The 19,201-nt window shown below is 53.6% G+C and overlaps 1 protein-coding gene across 1 annotated transcript; it reads right to left on the minus strand.

Moving 5' to 3' along the window:
* Positions 1-379: 379 nt before the first annotated feature.
* On the minus strand, positions 380-16,977 carry LOC308636343 (uncharacterized protein). The gene is made up of 15 exons (XM_081271758.1): positions 15,747-16,977; positions 14,737-14,819; positions 14,458-14,614; positions 13,854-14,015; positions 13,630-13,755; positions 13,225-13,445; positions 12,751-12,776; positions 12,148-12,240; positions 3,845-4,362; positions 2,748-2,830; positions 2,408-2,564; positions 2,070-2,231; positions 1,832-1,957; positions 1,509-1,729; positions 380-491 (listed from the first exon to the last, which is right to left on the minus strand). Exons 1-15 carry the CDS (start codon positions 16,272-16,274, stop codon positions 386-388), a joined length of 2,769 nt encoding a protein of 922 aa, XP_081127884.1. The 5' UTR covers positions 16,275-16,977; the 3' UTR covers positions 380-385.
* Between the last annotated feature and the right edge of the window lie 2,224 nt (positions 16,978-19,201).

A 19,201-nucleotide genomic window follows, 5' to 3' on the forward strand; every position in this document is an offset into this window, starting at 1 on the left:
GAGCTGCTCAGCCCAACCCTACCCAATTCCCCTGTGGCCCCAAATCAGGGCCCTCGCAGGGATTACCTTCAAAAACCAGACCAGAATCAAAAGTGCATTTGCAAAAAGCCAGGAAACTTTATTGAATCATCTCTTCTTTTTAGTAGAGAAGTTGAGAAAGGAAAGAACGGGCAGTACAGGGCAGGGGCTGGGGGGGGGGGGAGGAAGCCAACAGGGAGAGAAGAGCAGGGAGTGTCCACACTCAGGGAGTGTCGGTGTGGGGGAGCGGGGGTCCTGGGAGGAGGGACTGGCCTCCAGTCCTGCAGTCCCCCGCTCTCCTGTGGGGACCCATCAGGTTTCTCCTGGAGTGGTTGCTGCAGGCAGAGGGAGGGGGTGCCGGGCAGAATTAAGACCTCCGGGCAGTATTGGAGTCTGAAAAGACACGGCGACTGGAGGCTGAGGTAGGACTGGTAGAGCTGCCACTTACTGAAAGACAAAGGAAACCAGAGAGGCTTAGTATGGAGATGACCCACAGACCAGGGTCACCAAGAAGGTTCACAAACTCCTAGGCAGGAGGTGTTTGATAAGAACTTTGATAATTGCCCCCAGTGGTGATTTTTTTCCCAGACAGCCCAGTAGCTCTATGGGACAAGTCATCTATTTTGGAAAATAAATTAGGTGAGTAACCAAGACCACTTCCTCTCCAGCTCCACCCCCTCCCTGAACTCATGAGTGAGTACTGCCTCCCCTTGGTCCCCAACAATCAGGAGCCTTATCCCAGCTCCCCAGGATGCTGTCTCCTTACCTCCAGAGGCAGGGGGGCCTGTCATCCTGCAAGGGAGAAGAAAGAGACCGCCATAAACAGAGGGTAACCCAGGTCAGGCGCTTACCTGTCCCTCTGATGGAGTGGCTCAGATCATCATTTGGAGCCCTGAGTTCACTTGTGTCCTAGCAGTGTCCCCAGCCCAAGGAGCAGTAGGATCAGGCGCCCACGAGGCCTACCTGCTCCTCTGACTTTCTTATCTCTCCATTTGTCTGCCTGAGAGCTCTCCAAAGGAAATATTATTGTCCCCAAGATTCAGAATGTCTTCCAAAAGCTTTGGCCTCCCTCTGGTTCACTCAGCACCCTCACCCCCACCTCCACCTGCCCCCTGAGCCCACAGGGATGGCTTGGTCTCTGCTAATGGTCTGATGGCACTTAAATCACTATCCAAATAGCTTTGTTGGGCTGGGCTCATCCAAGCTAAAGTTTTCCCATATTAGATGTTCCCTCCACGTCCCTAGTCCTGCCTGTCCAATCGAAGGCCTGAATTAGAATGTTCAAAAGTACTGACTGGCAGCCAGTGGAGGAAAGGCCCCTTGTCTGATTGGAGACAAGAGGGGGGTCCTGGTCCCCTCTAGGCTCCTTAAGCTCAGACAGAAGCAATCCCCTCTCTGCCGAAAGAGAGTCGGTCTCTAAAGCCCCGACTGCTCTGACATCAGGGATCCCACAGCAACTTTCCCAAGACAGCAGCTGCCGAGGGACCTACTTGGAGTCCTGGCCCTCGAGCAGGCTGCGGTAGGTGGCGATCTCCTGCTCCAGCCGCGTCTTGATGTCCAGCAGCATCTTGTACTCCTGGTTCTGGCACTCCATCTCGCTGCGGAGATCACTCAGCTGAGCCTCGATGCTGCTGATGAGGCCCTGGATCTGCTGCAGCTGCAGGGCGTAGCGACACTCCGTCTCAGCCAAGGTACTCTCTAGCCCAGCTTTCTGGTGGAGCAAAAAAAAAAAAAAAAAAAATGTTATGGGAGGAAAGCCAGACTGAAGGGAGAACTGGAGGTGGTGGCTGCTGGCCAGGGGCAGGACAGGTACCATGCTCAGCTGAGACTGCAGCTCGATCTCCAGACCCTGCAGTGTACGCCTGAGTTCTGTGATCTCTGTCTTGCTGGTCTGGATCATGGCGGCGTTGGAGGACACCTCCTTGTTCAGCTCTGCACTCTGAAAGTCAAGCAGGAAGAAAGGGATGCAGGAGCCCACCTAGGTACTCCTGACCAAGAGACCATGTCCACCTGGCACTGCCTGGTGACCTGGGGGATAGGAGGGCTAATACCTTGCTCTGGAACCATTCCTCGGCATCCCGACGGTTCTTCTCTGCCATGGCCTCATACTGTTCCCTCATCTCTGCCAGCACACGGGTCAGGTCGATGCCAGGGGTGGCGTCCATCTCCACGTTGACCTGGCCTACCACCTGGTTGCTGAACTCCTTCATCTCCTATGATGAAGGGAAAGGAAGGTGTGTGGAGCTCCTCTTCCTCCCCCTCCTTGGTTCTGAGAGCTGATGGAATGTTCTGGAAAGTGCTTCCAGGTACCACAGTGAAGGGCTATGTCCTACTGCAGCAGAGGGCTGCCTTTGTCTCACTGGGATGGAGGCTTGGCATCCCCCCTCACCTCCTCATGATTCTTCTTCATGTAGGCCAGCTCCTCGTTCAGGCTCTCGATCTGCATCTCCAGGTCAGTCTTGGACAGGGTCAGCTCGTCCAGCACCCTGCGCAGGCCGTTGATGTCGGCCTCCACGCTCTGGCGCAGGGCCAGCTCATTATCATACCTGAAATATTAAAACAATTTTTTTAAAACGAGACATAAATGATCTTAGACCCGCCCTTTCCCCTGGGCCGGACTCTACTCCCCCTCCAAGGCCTTCACCCCCAGATGTTCCAGGGTCCTCAGTCAGCTCAGCATTTGTCTAAAATAAGAGACAGCCAGGAGAGGGAGAGGGAAATCAACTCACTTGAGCCTGAAGTCGTCAGCGGCCAGCCTGGCATTGTCAATCTCCAGGACGACCCTGTTGTTATCAATGGTGGCTGCCAGGATCTGCAAAATACAGAAGGTCACCTTTGGAGGGTCCACACACTTAGGGAGCAAAACAAGGGCAGTACTCTGCCTCTTCGCTGTCCTTGAGCTGAGACAAGACACCTCTCTGGGCCTCAGTTTCTCCTCTATAAAGGGAGGGGTGAGGCCAGCTCCCTTCAGAGAGTTCTGTCACATTAGTATTCCCTGTGTGATCATGATGAGGGAGATCTGTCCCCCTGAGCACATCATCAGGTAGTCATGTCCTGACAGTCTCAGACCTGCCACCTCCCCAGGCCACTGTCTTGAGAGCCTCCTACTCAAGGTCAGAAGGGATTCGGTGTGCTCCATATATCGCCTAGTAATGACCCTGAAGCTGGACTCCCAGCTGAAGATAGGGTCAATCAAGCAACTATTCCCATCCCTCAGAATTTCTTGCCCTTTATACGCCAAAGCACTTCCAGCCCACCCGACATAGTTGGGGCTCAGCCCAGGCTGGTGGATTTTTGTTCCGACAAGCTGGTGTCACAGAGCGATGAACAGGCCTCACGCCACCACTTCCTAAGCCTCTGCCTCTTTCCCACCACTTTGTGGTTGCCAACTGACAATAGGAGTTTAAACAGGATCACTCCAAAATAAACAATTATTCCCAGAACGACGAACGAACATGTCTCCTTTTCTTTGTTGATTTTAGTCATTCAGAGTAGCTTTTAAAGCTGACATGTTTCCAGAGAACTCGATGGGTTAGGATTACAGAGATCCAGTCACTAACAACATAACTGTTTGAGAAGCCATAAAAAAAAAAAATGTTGACATGAGTAACAACATCAAGAAACATGAATCATGGGAGAAAATGCGTTTAAGAAGTCATGGCGTGAGAAAGCCCACCAGGAGTGGAGACTGTCGATGGTGAAGAACTAGAATCTTCCTCTACAAGGAGGGTGTGAATTCCATCCACACCCAGACCCTGAGGGACTCTGTGTCCTGACCTCCAAGGGTCTGCTCTGTCCCAGGCAACCTTGGCATCCAAGGCCTCACCTTGTCCCGGAGCTCCTCGATGATCTTGTAGTAGTGGCTATAGTCACGTTCCGGACTGGCAGGGCTCTGCTTCTGGTACCAGTCTCGGATCTTCACCTCCAGGTCAGCGTTGGCCTCCTCCAGGGCCCGCACCTTTTCCAGGTAGGAGGCCAGGCGGTCATTGAGGTTCTGCATGGTGATCTTCTCATTGCCAGACAGGAGGCCGCCATCGCCACCACCGAAGTCACCAAAGCCACCACCAAAGCCACTGCCAAAACCTCCACCAAAGCCACTTCCATAACCACCTCCAAAGCCACTACCAGCTCCGCCACCAAAGCCACAGCTCATGCCGCCCCCATAGCTTCCAGCGGATCCCCCGGAGACGAATCGAGTAGAACAGGTGGAGACATTGCGGCCCCCTCCCAGCTGGCAAGAGCCACCTCCGAAACCACCGCCATAGCTAGTAGAGGAGCTCTGCAGGCGACAGCTCATGGTGGGAGCAAGATTGAGAGCAGGTGCAGACAGGAGCTTGATGTGGCCTGAGCCCAGGAGGATGGCTCTTCCCTGGTGCCAGGTGCCTTTTATGCACCCTATGTGGAGGTGGGTCATCCTCTCTCCTCCCTTCCCCACCCTCTGACTTAGTGCCAACTGCACTTCGATTCCCACAGGCCCCGTTGCCTCTGCTCTCCGGGGTGGGTTGCACATTTTGGGGTGGCTTTTTTTTTTTAATCCTTAACACAAAAGGGATGATTCAGAGGGAACGGTGTTCTGCTTGAGACTACCCCTTGACAACCGAATTCTACCTCACCTCTCCTGTAAGACGCTCACTCTGCAGGCTGTCAGCCCCACCCAGTGTCAGAATGGGCATTGAGTGGCAACCGTCTGCCAGGGAGCCTCCACGAGGGAGGCTGCCGATGGCCCCGTGCTGAGGAAGGTCACCGCAGCCCTCAGCCTCCCTTCTTCCTAGTGCTCAAACTTCTGAATGAAATATGCTGAATCCTCCTTAGCACTTTGTGTATACCCGTGCTCCCAGCAACTCTGATGGTAAACTTTGTTGGTCTCATAGAATCGACTGCCTCGAATGTATTTAGGTTGACAAAGAAATGCCGCAAAGACCATCAGAAAAAGTGGCTGTGACAAGAGGCCTTTGAGGACCTCAGGGATCAAAAAGAGGTGAGGAAACTGAGGCACCAAAAGAGGAAGTGATCCCGCACGTTGTAATAGCCGATGTCCTTGGAGCCCTTACCACACGTAGGCACGGAGCTGAGTGCTTTACACTCAGTAAGCAGGAGGTGGGTCCTATATTCCCCCCTTTTATACAAAAAAAAAAAACAAGCTTTGAGGGTAGGATCAGAAGTGACCCCCAAATCTTGTTCTGCCTAACACTAAGACTTATTTTTAGGTATATTTTTCGTACAGTAAAGTATATAAATCATTAGCGTCAAGCTTGATTCATTTTTGCCTACGCATGTCCTGTGGGAGCACCACCCAGAACTTTCCAGCCCTTCATAAATCTCCTTCTACCTTTTCCCAGTTGTTACCCATACCCCACACCCCTAAGGTAACCGCTCTTCTTCCCACTTCTGTTACCAGAGATCAGTTCACAAGTTCTCAGCCAGGGGCTATTCTGCTCCCCAGGGGACACTTGACAATGTCTAGGGGCATTTTGTTTGTCACACTAGGGGAATGCTACTTAGAATGGGTGGTGGGGGTAGAAGCCAGGGATGCTGCTAAATATCCTACAACGCACATGAAAATCCCCACAGCAAAGAATTATTTGGCCAAAAAGGTCAATAGTGTCAGGGTTGACCAGCCTGGGTTTACTCTCCCATTATAGTAACTGCCTTGGAGGCACAGTCAAATCCGGAAATAAGGTCTTCTCATTCCAGAGCAGGGCCCTCTCATATGACTAAGAGGCCACATAAGAAAATATGACCCACGGCCTAGGGCCAGGGTCTCTTCTGGGACCCAGGATGTGGCTTAAACACTCAGAGACACTTAGTAACATCCCAGAAAGGAGCTTCACCATTCAGGCCAGAAGAACAGGACTTGGGGTGGCTTCTCAGAGCCCAGAATAGAAGTTTCCAGGGCTGAAAAATAGAAGCCTGGGACTAGGGGCCATGGTCGCCATGGATGGCCTCCCAGGAACAGCCACAAGGGTCTGTTCAGAACCAGACCAAGGACTGGGGTGTGGTGGCTCAGGCATGAGGCTACCCTGGAGCCCCCTTCTCTGGCTCAGCAAGACCAGAAAAGAGAGATCTGGGTCTTGCCTTTTGTGTTCTGGGATATGGGAGCAGGCCTGTGTTCACCCAGGGGGCAGCTGGCAGTGCCAGGGAGAGAGGGTGGGTAGGCTGGGGTGCTCCAGCACCATGCTGAGGCAGGATTCAGGCTGACCCCTCACCCTGCCAGCCCTCCTGCTTCAAGTTGATGGCTCAGCTCTCTGCAAAGGTGTGATTCAGCCCCGAGAAAGAACCCTGGCTCTCTCAGTAGAGGATCAAAACTGACAAGAAAGAGATTAATGGAACCTGCCAGGCCTGGGGTGACAATACCCCAATCCTCTCTGGGCAGACAAACAGGTTAGGGCCAACGCCTCTCTGGGTTACAATGCCACAGATCCTCCAAAACCCAGCAGAACAAACACAGGGGTGGCCATGGCATGCCTCCACTCCGGGGTCAGGGCACAGCCCCACCCTCCCAAGCAGGGACTCCCTCTCCCCACCCCGCACCTAATGGAAGCAATGCTAGCATGGCTTAAGCTCTGTGTTCTGCTTTTTGGGAGAGTGACACCAAATCCAGTCCTCTCCACAATGACATTGCTTGGGAAAACTACATTCGTGTCCATGCTTAACACATTGTCCTTTACCCGCAATGATAGGAGCGGGTTTTATTAGCCCCATGTTTTTAGATGAGACTTCTGGGGTTCAGAGATGGCAAGTCTTTTTTCCAAGGTTGCCATGAAGTCAGTCAAAATTTAAATCTGTTCTCTCTCTCTCCCTCCGCTCTCTCCCCCTTCCTCCCTAATGGTGTCTGGGCAGCCTGGCCATGAACTCAGATTGACCAACCCCTGTGAATTCCTGTGATGTTATGATATACAACAAAATATATCTGTTGGTCTTCATCCTGGGTCCCTGGCACAGAGCTCCTAAACCCTTAATAATTTCCTGATAAGGGTGCTGGAGCATCATTTGTTTTAGTATTTGGTCTTCAGCCCTAGTCTCTGACACAGAGCCACTAAACCCTTGGTTCTCACAAGGTGTGTACCAGTGGTCTCCTGGAGAGGCAGCTGTTCACTAGAATTACTTTCAGCCCCACCCGCCCTCCATCATTCAGGAAGGGAGGGGTGCCAGAGACAGAGTTAATAATTGATCCTGCCTTTATGATGAAATCCCTAAGCTAGGGTTCAGAGAGTTCCCAGCCTAATGAACAAGAAGCAGGAGGGTGGCAGGCCCCAGCTCTATGGGGACAGAAGTTCCTATACTTGAGACCCTCCAAACCTCGCCTGTGTATCCTTTCCTCTGGCTTCCTTTAAAGCAACCTTTATAATAAATTGGCAAGAGTGAGCACACTGTTTTCCTAGGTTCTGTGAGCTATCCTACCAAATAATCAAACCCAAGAAGGAGGTCCTGGGGACCTGTGACTTGCAGCCCAATTGGACTGAAGCTATGAGCAACCTGGGGACGAACTACTTGCAATTAGCATCTGAAGCAAGGAGTAGTCTTTGTGGGATTGGAGCCCCCAACCTGTGGGATCCACACTAACTCTGGTTACTGTCAGAATTGAACTGCCTTGAGGGACACCTCATTGTTATCAGAAAATTGCTTGATGTGGGGGAAAACCCACACGCTGGGTCACAGGAGTGCTCTGTGTTAAGGGTGAAGTAAGAGGAGCAGGAAAAGCAGTTTGATTTTGCTACACTCACCTTCCATACATGTTCAAAGATAATAGAAAGGGCACAAGCCAACATTCATGGAACGCTATGATCAACCCTCTGTGTGCATGATCTAATTTCAAAGCAACTCTATTTATCATCTCCTTCGTGCAGATGAGGAAACTAAAGTCCAAAGACGTTAAATACGCAGCTCGAACTTGAAAGCTCATTTGGGTCAAAGCAAGATTCTAACCTCTGACTCCGTGGTCTGTGTCGTAGCTACTGCCTGTAAACCACACTCAGGCCAGTGCTCCCACCATCCCCACCCAAGCCAGGGTGTCCTCTGCTGCCTTTTCCATTCTCCAGCCTCCACAGCACCCCAAGCCTGGCCAGTGGGTGGTCCTGCTTCCCAAATACGTGGGTCCTTAACTCTGCCGCCAGCTCCAGCTCATTGTGGGCCTTACATTGAACTGGTATCTGAGTTGCCTTCAGTACTTTGCCTTCCCAAGTCTCTGGCTCTCAAAGATATGCCCATACTTGCCAGGTTGTTCATCTGAACCCTGTCCCCCAGCTCATAATGCAGAGACTCTCATTTGGGGCAGGCTCCTCCCTCCCTCTCTCCCTGAACTCAAAGGTCTAGAGCCCAGTATGGCTGACCCACTTCCCAAATGGTCCTGAGGCTCCCCACAGGGGAGAGGCTTCTACTGAAAGGCAGCCCCTCCACAGATAGGCCTTCTGGGCGGCACCCTTGCAGGTCTACCATACCCAACTCTCAAATCCCTTTTACATCACCTGGGCTTCCCAGAAAGAGCAAGATCAGCAAAGATGAGGTGAACCTGAGTTTCAATCCTTCATCCGACACTGATTTGCTCTGTGACCTTGAGAAAGTTACTCAACCTTTCAGTGCCTCCACAGCCACAACTGAAAAATGGGGATTAGATGAGTTAGTATTTGAGGCCTCTCAAATACCTGAGATTCAGGAGGCACTGGGCAGGTGGAGGGTTGCTCCATCTCACCTCCCTGTTACAATGAGGAAACGCAAGCTCATTGTTATTAGATGACCAGAGAATCCTCTGAGCCTCCGCCCTGACAGATGGCTTTGCCTCCTTCCCTCTGTGGTCCCCACAGCTACCATGGCACCCACAGCCACCAGACAAATGACAGTACATTCCTATTTTATTTCTCCCACTCTGTTAGGTTCCCTGAGGACAGGATCTTGGTCAAATGCACCCTCAAATACTACCCCTGCCATAGGGGAGCCCTTGATGAGTGTCCAGGAAGCTGTTTGGGGGACTGTTTGTCTAGTGGGTGTAGGTGAGAAGAAATGACAAACAGGAGTGGCATCCAAGGGGTCACCCCAGCTCCAAATCTCAGGAGACAAGCTCTCTTGCTGCCAGCTGCCTGCACAGGTGACCACCAGGTGGGCACATGCCTAAGTTACTAGAGTATGTCCTGCCATCTGGCTGGAAAATGCAAAGGAGAAGAGAGTTCATGTCTCATTTCAACACACACTGATTCAGCACCCGCTCCAAGGACTCGGTAAGAACAGTGCCTGCGGTGACACACCTCACAGTCCAGGTTACTCCCTGAGGTTCCAGGGCACAAGTGGTCTCATAGATAGCTGAACGGTCATCTTGTCTGGCCAGACTCTTCAATTTACAGATGGGGAAACTGAGGTCCAAAGAGGGGCAGGGTCCAGCTGAGGTCCCCAGGGAGACAGTGGCAGGCCTGCCCCATGCCTGTTCTGGGAAGCCCCGCCTGAGCAGAGGCACACCCAGGGCTCTAATCTCTAGTCCCAAAGCTGCCCTCTCTCTGTGGGGAAGGGAGGGGGCATCGCCTGCTGCCTGCTTTCCAGATTGGCTGGAACCCAAGCCTGGCCTCAGCCCAGGGCAGGCAGAAGGTGTGCCATGTCCTCTCAGAGACTATTTAAGGGCTCCGCAGGGAGTAGGCCATCCCTGGATACAGGCATTTCTCTCCAGGTCAGGCTGGGGACAGGATTTGGCAGGTTCCAAGGACCTCTTTGATAGTCCCTCTAGGGGGTCTCAGGAGAGCAGAAATAGGCACTCCAGGGAGATGAAAGCAGCTTCCCCTCAGACCCCCAATTCAGGGTCCGGTTCTGAGGGAAGGCACATTGACGGCCCACAGGCCAAGTCCTCCCTAGCTTCGCTGCATCTTCTGCAGAGGTTGTTATTTTTGCAAACTGAAGGAGGAGAATATGCTTGCTGGCCGCTCAGAGGGCTGAGACCTGCCCAAGAGGCCAGAGGCTCATGAGGCAGAGCAGCTACCAAGTCCCCAGCTTCTACCACCTGGGACCATAGAAGGCTTGGAACAGAGCCTCACTCTTCCCTGGACACGAGGGACATTGCAGCCGATGTCTGGAGCTTCAGCATGAGCTTAAACCACAGCATGGGAGGCAAAAATGAGATGTGAGCGCAGCATTTGAACAGGATGCTCCAGAGGTTATGAATGGGTTTCAGGCCTGGCGCAGTGGTGCACGCCTGTAATCCTTGTGGCTCCGGAGGCTAAGGCAGGAGGATCGCGAGTTCAAAGCCAGCCTCAGCAAGGCCCTAAACAATTCAGGGAGATTCTGTTTCTAAATAAGAAATAAGGGCTGGGATGTACCTGAGTGGTTAAGCACCCCTGGGATCAATCCCTGTACCCAAAGGAAAAAAAATAGAATGGCTTTCAGATCAGCACACCCTCTAAAGAAAGGTCTTGCAGCTTCTGCCACTTGATGACATCAAGGGAAAGAAAAGGTCCTGGAATCAGAGACATGTCCCAGACCTAGTTTTGCTATTTCTCATTTGTGGCCCTCATTCAAGTTGCTTAACTTCCCCCAAGCCTCAGTTTCCTCTCTTCTGAAACTATGCTGAAGGTTGACATTCCCCTCCCAGGGTCATAGGAGAACTAATGAGATGCCATCATGAAAAGCCCGCCCAGGGCCTGGCTTACTGTGAACACTCTCGCCTCCCTCCAGCCTCCACGCTCTCGGGAGGCACATTCCCCTTCCAACTGTCCCAGAGAGAGAGCTGGAACCACCTTGTCTCTCTTCTACTAAACTTTCTGGGGCAGCACCTTTTCCCAGAAAATTGCATGGTGACCCTCTCGGAGGGCTGGCTTCTTTCCCCAAAAGATCAGATTTTCCAAAGAGGCCCCTCCCACCTGCTCCTTCCAGCAGGACTAGGGAACCGGTTCTCCTCTCCCATCCCCAGTCCTCACCCCAGGGCCTGACCCAGCCCAGCTGAGGCACCCAGACTTCTCTGCTCCCCCCCCCCCGCATTCCTGCTGTCTCTTTAGGGCTATGAATCCTGGAGCACAGAGAAACCAGCCCCAGACCAGAAGCAAGAACCAGACATGCATGGACCCTGCTGTTTTATCAGGCCTCAGGAGTCTGGGGACAAGAGAAAGTGTGGGATTTGATGTTGTTTCAGGCTTCAGCTTGGGAGACCTGGCATCTTCCCCTCTGGGCACTTTAAGTGCCCTTCAGAAGGAGGTGTAGGTTTGGGGGGGACACAGAGGCCAGCTTGTTACAGGGTGGCAGACAGAAAGAGCCAACCTGGAGGTCAAGTGTGCCTGGCTAGAAAAGAGGGGAAGTCCGAGAAGCCAGAAGCCAGGAGAAGATCCTGCAAGAGACGGTGAAGGGCCATGGCCCAGGGTCCCAGAGCAAGCACTGGTCCTAGAGTCATAAAGATGTGAGGCCCAGTCCAGCCCTGTCATTGACCGTCCATCCATGAAGCCACTGGGCAAATCCTTCATCTCTCCAAATTCAGGGTCCTCTACTCCAGTGGTGAGTACTCTGTGGGACACGTGGGCAAGCGTGCGTAGCACAGTACCAGCCACACAATGCAGAACAATACGCTCAACCCGTTGCTTGGCAAATAATTACTAGACATGTCAAGTTCTGTCCTAGATGCACCAAACTGCTCTGAGGGAACCCGACACCCACACTTCCCCAGGGCCCCATGGAAGAGCAAGTCTCCTGAGCTGCACTGTGGTTCTAGCCTCTAGCGCCCTGGGTTCCTCAAAGAACGAATTACATATGAGCGGGCAAGGAAGAGGTCAACAGGATAGAGATATCAGCGTATGGGGACCCTGGACCTCCCTGGAAGCCAGAGGCCAACCCAGATCCCCATCAAGAAAAACTGGACACACTACCAAGAAATTCTTGCAAATGGAAAAGTAGTTCTTTATTGCAGGAATAAACTCGATACAATGAGCTTGTTACCCAAAAGAGTTGTTGCTTGCACTCCTTGCCAGGAAGGAGGTGCAGAGCATTAGACAGGGGAGAGACCATGCAAAGCCCCAAACTAGAAGATGAAGGGACCTACATCAGCCAGTTGCTTTCTGAAGGTAGGGACCGGAGTTTGATTTCCAGCCCCCTCTTGCATTCCAGTCCCCAACTCAGCCTGGGAAAGGGAGCTGGTAGCAAGGAACGTTGGTCTCCTGCTGACCGCTTAGACTTCTCTCTTTCGGGAGGAAACCACCTTTCCATCCACTGACTCCTCTACCTTGATGTGGAAACTGCTGCTGCCACCACCTCCCAGGGAGGCTGTAGAAAGAAGGAGCAAGTTTTAGCATGAAGGAACCTGCTCTCTCTCTCCCAAGGTGGCCAGGACCCAGGCTAAGCTGTGGGAAAACTGGACAGCACCCCTGCAAATGGCCACTGGCCAATCCTGTCCGAGCTGCCAGGAGGTCTGGCATTGAATTATTCATCAAAGACATGAGCAACAGCAATGGCAGGTATGCCAGCTCTGAGCAATAATGCAGGATTACTTAAGCTGCCAGTGAATAGGAGAAATCGTGGGCATCTCATCATCCGTGCAGAAAGGCTGGGTCTGGGGGAGAGAGAAGCCCTGGACAAAGCCTGCTCAGCCTGGAGTGGTCTCAGTAAATCCCCAACCTCCACCCTACCTGGGACCAGTCAAGGGTCCCACTGGGAAAGGTGTGCATCCTGGGATGGGAGTTCCCTGCCTCACTGAGTGTTTGGTCTCTTTTTCTGTCCTCCCCATTCCAAGGGCAATAGTGGCTTCAACAGCTCCAGTCCCCACCCTGCACCTACCTTCCCTGATGCCAACGCCCGCCATCCTGAAGGAGAGGGGAAGCAGATGTAAGCAGAGGGTAAAACTCCTGCTCTCCCCAAGAGAAGCTGCTGGGGATGGCTAAGTGGTCCTCTCCAGCCCCCTCCCACCTTCTCTAGAGCCTGAGACATCCTTACATCCTTCAGGCCTGCCTCCCCCAAGCTAGAACCCTCTGATCTATAGTAATAACCCATCTACTTCACACAGAGAATGGAACAAGCATTAAATCTTAGAGACCGCTAGCACCACCTCCACCATTTACAGGAGAAGCGCAGGTCCAGAGAGGTAGCATGACCTGCCCAAGGTCACAGCCAGAGACCAGAGCAGAGTCCAGACCCTTTTCTCCTAGCTCAGTTCTTTTTTCACTGTATCATACAGCTGCCTGGGGACACTCTGTTGTCCTCTTAGGATGACCCTGCATCACAGCCCTCCTCCCGCCAGGCCCAAACCCCTACTTAGCGTCCTGGCCCTCAAGCAAGCTGCGGTAGGTAGCGATCTCCTGCTCCAGCCGAGTCTTGATGTCCAGCAACATGTTGTACTCCTGGCTCTGAGCCTCCATCTCACAGCGGAGCTCACTTAGCTGGGCCTCCAGGCCACTGATGAGCCCCTGGATCTGCTGTAGCTGTGTGGCATAGCGGCACTCGATCTCCGCCAATGAGTTCTCCAGCCCGGCTTTCTGATGGAGCAACAGATCCATAGACACATTGGAACCCACCAAGGGCGTGGGGGCAGAGGAATGGAAGGGAATGCAGGCAGCCACCTCCAAGGGGGCTTGAGAACTCCAGGGCTTTACCAGCCATGGAGGATGGGAGGATCTGACACTGAGGGCTCAGGGTGAGATGAGATGCAGGTGGCCCTACCATGCTGAGCTGGGACTGCAGCTCGATCTCCAGCCCCTGCATGGTGCGCCTCAACTCTGTGATCTCCGTCTTGCTGGTCTGGATCATTTCAGTGTTGGAGGCCACCTCCTTGTTCAGCTCCTCTGTCTGTGGGTCACACACAAGAAATGTCAGCCCCAGGGGCCTCCTCGGAGACCTGGGGAGTGGGAAACTGGGAAGGGGCAGGGCAGGGAAGCCAAGCCCACCTTGCTGAAGAACCAGGCCTCAGCATCCCGGCGGTTCTTCTCCGCCATGGCCTCGTACTGCTCCCTCATCTCAGACAGCATGCGTGTCAGGTCCACACCGGGTGCTGCGTCCATCTCCACGTTGACCTGCCCGGCCAGCTGGCTGCTGAACTCCTTCATCTCCTGTGGGTGAGGGAAGCCCAGCAGAGACAAAGGGCAGAAGAGAGAGTCAAGAATCTGGGGTCCTAATGGGGCAATCTGGGCTCTGTCCCTAATTCAAGATGTGACCATGACATGCCACCCCCTCTATTTCCCATTGCAACAAAAAAAGGTTTGATGGCATGGACCCCTCAGCTCTGAGGACCTCTTTCCTTCTCTAGGTCCTACCGAGGGAGGACTGGAGAGAGTAGGATCTTTATTTGAGTTCCTGAAACAAACCAAGACAGCAGTTCATGGCTGGCTGGCCTGGGGTCCAGAACACCAGAGGACAGTGACTTTTTCTGTCCCTGGAAACATTTTTTGCGGGAAGGGTGCATTCCTGAACCACTAAACCCTCAGCCAGCTCTGGGGAGGTGCAGCAGCCCTGCTCTGCCTCCCACCAGCCAGAGCCTCCAGCCACTCTCACCTCCTCATGGTTCTTCTTCAGGTAGGCCAGCTCCTCGTTCAGGCTTTCAATCTGCATCTCCAGGTCAGTCCTGGCCAGGGTCAGCTCATCCAGCACCTTGCGCAGGCCATTGATGTCAGCCTCCACGCTCTGGCGCAGGGCCAGCTCATTCTCATACCTGGGAAGAGAAAGGGAGCCCAAAGTCAGGGAATGTGAGGGGCCTGGGCTGCTGAGGCAGGGGAAGAGGAAGGCCCAGCCTAGGGGGCGATGCAGGGAGGGGAGAGGGTGATGGGAACGCACTTGAGTCTGAAGTCGTCTGCAGCCAGCCTAGCATTGTCAATCTCCAGGATGACCCGGGAGTTGTCGATGGTGGCGGCCAGGATCTGCAGGGGGCCAAGTTGTTTCTCAGGGCTGCTGATGTCCCACCTTGCACGCAAGGTTGGACCCCTCACCAACACCCTCCCCTCCAACACCACCAGTGGAAACCTGTAGAACCCAGGGAGCAGACAGAGTCAGGCCTCATCTCCAGTGCCTTTGCCCCCTCCCTGGGACCCCTCCCTGTCCCCAAGGAGGGAAGATCAAGGAAGTAGTATAGCCTGGAATCCCTATGAGAATTGGCTGGCCAGGTTCAAGCTAGAGAGGGGTGTGGTCGGCTCCCTCAACAGCCCTCTCAGGGATCTGTCGCAGCCTTCTGGGGCATAGCTCATGGTCTTTGCCTCCTGCACCCCTTGACAGATTGTAGGTCGACCAAGTATTATGGCCAGTAAGAACCTGAAGAGTGGCTAAGAAAAGCATTTTACAGATGAGGAAATTGGTCCCAGGGAGTGAAAGAGAAGGTGGGGGATGGCAGAGCCTATCATGAGTTCCCAGTTCTCCTAAGTCCTGAAGGTGCTTTTGGCACTAAAGATGGTCCTTAAAACGTGAGGCTGGACGTCCTGGCATTTAGGGATCATAAGGTTATACTACAATACCATCTCTGCCAAGAAGGTAGACGGACACTTTTCATGCAAACCCTGCAAGGTGTCTGGGACAGGGAAGGTGAGTTGCTCTTTATAATCGCCCCCACCTGTGTCCCATTTGCCCTAACATGATTCCCAACATCCTTCCCTCCCAGAAAACTGCCAAGTGTAGTAATGTGTACCAGCATCTGCACCTGGAAAGCAGGTGCTTCTCAAGTTTGCCAAGGTTACACTGCACACAGTCATTGCCTGGACAGGAGAGGATCTCCCCAGCCAGCAGTTACACTGAGTCAGAGACATGCACAGGCCACCAGCCACCTGCTCCCCTCTCTTTGACATCTGAAGACTTACTTTGTCCCGGATCTCTTCAATGGTCTTGAAGTAATGGCTGTAGTCTCGTTCTGGACTGGCAGGGCTCTGCTTCTGGTACCAGTCTCGGATCTTCACCTCCAGGTCAGCGTTGGCCTCCTCCAGGGCGCGCACCTTGTCCAGGTAGGAGGCCAGGCGGTCGTTGAGGTTCTGCATGGTGATCTTCTCATTGCCAGAGAGGAGGCCACCATCGCCACCACCAAAGTCACCAAAGCCACCACCAAAACCCCCACCAAAGCCACCGCCAAAACCCCCACCAAAGCCACCACCAAAACCCCCACCAAAACCACTACCAGCCCCTCCACCAAAGCCACAGCTCATGCCACTCCCATATCCCCCTCCTGACCCTGAGGAGACAAACCTGGCCGAAGAGGCCGAGATACTACGGCTTCCACCGCCACCATAGAGACTCCCTCCACCAAAGCCCCCTCCCCCAACCCGGAGGGAGCCCCCTCGAGTCGAGCCACCCCCGAAGGTGGAGGAAGAAGTTTGCAGCAACGTGGTGGCCATGGCTGGGCAGCAGTGCTGGTGAGCTCTCAGCAGGCAGAAAGGCACAGGCAGGAGGTGCGGGCTGGGCTGGACCTGGAGCGCAGTGCCCGTGGCCCCCAGCCTGGGCTCCTTATATACCCCTCGGAGGGTGCTGTGGGCCTGTCTCCTCCCCCAGATCGAAGCCAACTCCTCTGCCTTCCTGACAAACACAGCTGCCTGCGCACCTCCACAGGCTCATGTACAGTTTTTCTTTCTTTCTTTTTTTTTAATGCAACAAAAGAGATGATTCAGAAGTAATGGTGTTTTGCCCCGCGGCCACAGTTTTAACACTTGGATTACAGGTTCACTCTCTCCACCCCAGGAGAAAGAGCGGCAGGGAGCAAACTCTCAGCACGTTTCAGCTCCCACAGCCTCTGCCCATCCCGTTAGAGCAGGGAAGCTGCAGTGCCCTCAGCTAGACTTTGTTGCCCTGGCCCAGGGTGGACAGCACCCCACTCCAAGTCACCACTCCGCGTTCTCTCATTCAAAGACTATGTGCATGAGCCTGCAGGACACAGGGGGCCCAGGCCCCTGAGGATGGGAACGTAGGACTCAGGGGACAGACTAAAGACAGGAGAGGGAGACATGAGTTAAGTTCTGGCTGAGGTGACCAGGGGGGTGAGCATCTGTCCCTGGGGCTGCAAACAGACTTTTTTCCTCCCACTTCTCCTCCCCTGGATGCCCACTCCTGCTTCTCCAGAACCCCCAGCCTCCAGCCCCATGTCCCTGGCTAGCTCACATAGGCCCAGCAGGCTCAGAGCTGACAAGGGACTGATTGATAATCCAGCCACCTGCCAAATTCGCATGTCACTGAACCTTTGCTTGCTCCCAGACAGGACACGTTGGGGCAAACCTCTGCAGATAAGGCTGGGGCAAGTTCCAAGAAGCCCCTGCCTTCTCCAGGGAGAGGCATGTCGCTGCTTAACAGGGCCAGATTAACCCCCATTTGTCCTGTCAATTGCTGCAGGCTCAGGAGAGATGAAGCCAGAAAACTCTGCACACTTGAGCATTGTGGAGAAGGAAGGGTGGGGAGGCCTGGCGAGCAGGTGGAAGGCACCAGAGACCTCAAAGATCAAGGCTTCACTTTACACAGAAGGTCAGTCGAGCAATCAGGAGACACATTTCCTCAGCCCGCCAGCTCCAGGTCACCACTTTCCAAGGACACTGGCACCTGTGGATAGCATCACTTAGATGTATGACCTGCCCCCCCCCCTTGGCCTACAGAATGTAGAGATGAGCTAGACTAAGCTGAAGAACAGGGAGGAAGATTTCTGGACTGGGGTGGCTGCACCCAAGAACAGACAGGGCTCTGGGGTCCTGAGGTCTAGATTCAAATCCTGCATCTATCAATGATGAATATGAAACTCTAGACATGTTCTTTTTATGGCACTGGGTACTGGCAGCTAACACTGCCAGGGAAGCACTAAGACCCAAGAGCCCCAGCCTGCCTCCCCTGGCTCTCAGCATCTGAGTAAGAGAGTGGTGACTGCACACCCAGCACCTGGGACTCCCGCATACCCTCAGCAGGAGCGCCTTTGTCCGTGGGCATCAAATCTTACCTCGTGAGCCTATCATGCTCCAAGCTTAGCAGCATCACCCACCTGTGCCAGTTCCAACTGAGCAACAAAAGTGGATCTTAGTTCTGCTGTAATAACATAATTCACTGCTACCATACACTTCATAATTTAAAAAGCACTTTTGTATCCACTGTCCCCTTTAATCCGTCCCCACACACAGAGGATGACCCCTGCCCAAGTTTTAAAAGGATGGAAATTGGCCCTCTGAGAGGTAAAGCAATTTGTGCAAGATGGCACAGCTAGCAAAGGTCTCCAACAGAACCCAGATAGGTACTTGGATCCCTCCTGAAGCAAGGCACAGGAAAAAAACACCCTCCCTCAGACTCCGATTCCTGCATCTGAGCTGGGTTGAAGGGACCACTGCGGGTCTGGGAGGGTGGGGTGGACTCCACCTGACCCAGCTTCACACAGGAACCCCAGGCCGCCAAGTTCTGGCCCAGACAGGGTAGTATTGTCTCATGGGTGGGAGGATATTGCCTTTTCCTCCGAAAGAAAAATAATCAAGGCTAGATCAGCCAGAGCTCATTAAAGCTTCTGCAGACATGGCGGCCCCGGCAATTAACCCAGAACAATTACTTGGCCGTCGCCCCGGGTAAGGGAGTCTGCACCCCAGCCAGCTCCCCTTCTGCACCCCGATTCTTCTCCAGCAGCCCCTCATAAGGTTTTCGCTTCTTTCTCCAGCCCAGGCCAGGGGAGGCAGCTGGCTCCTTGCTGTCCTGGTTGCAAATCCTTAATTTCAGTCCAAACAGCGACTGCAATCAAGGTCTGGGCGGGGCCCCTAGGGCCTCCTCATTAGGGCCAGGCAGGATGGCCTTGCCAGGATTGCTCCCTGGCTCCGACCCAGGCTGCTGTGTGCCAGTTTCTGTCCTTTGCCCACTGTAGCCAGACAGGCGTCCCTGAAGCCGGACATTCCCTCCTTGAAATGGGGCCATGCAGCTCAGTGGAAAGACCCTGGCTGGCTTCCACCTCTGGGCGTGACTCAGCTTCTGGGACTGGTTCCTGATTTTTAATGAAGCTATTAACACTGACCCCAGCTACAGGGCCCTAGAGAACATTTAAGAGCACATAGGAAGGAGGTTCCCATAAACGGTTAGATCCTACTCACACAACTCCTGTTCCCCAGGGGTGTGCCAGGGATAGAACACACGACCTGGGGGCTAAAGACTCACCTTTGAGTTCCTCCTTTCCCAATTTCCAGGCATGTGGTGTTGGATAAGGTGCCTTACCCTGAGCCTCAGTCTACCAATCAGGAAAATGGAAATAATTCCAGCCCAGCCGGACTCACGGAGCTAGAGCAAGATGGTTGACAGGAAACGCTTCACATGCTGGAGC

Source organism: Spermophilus citellus, assembly GCF_964194105.1.
Source record: "Spermophilus citellus genome assembly, chromosome: 17".
Classification (NCBI taxonomy): domain Eukaryota; kingdom Metazoa; phylum Chordata; class Mammalia; order Rodentia; family Sciuridae; genus Spermophilus; species Spermophilus citellus.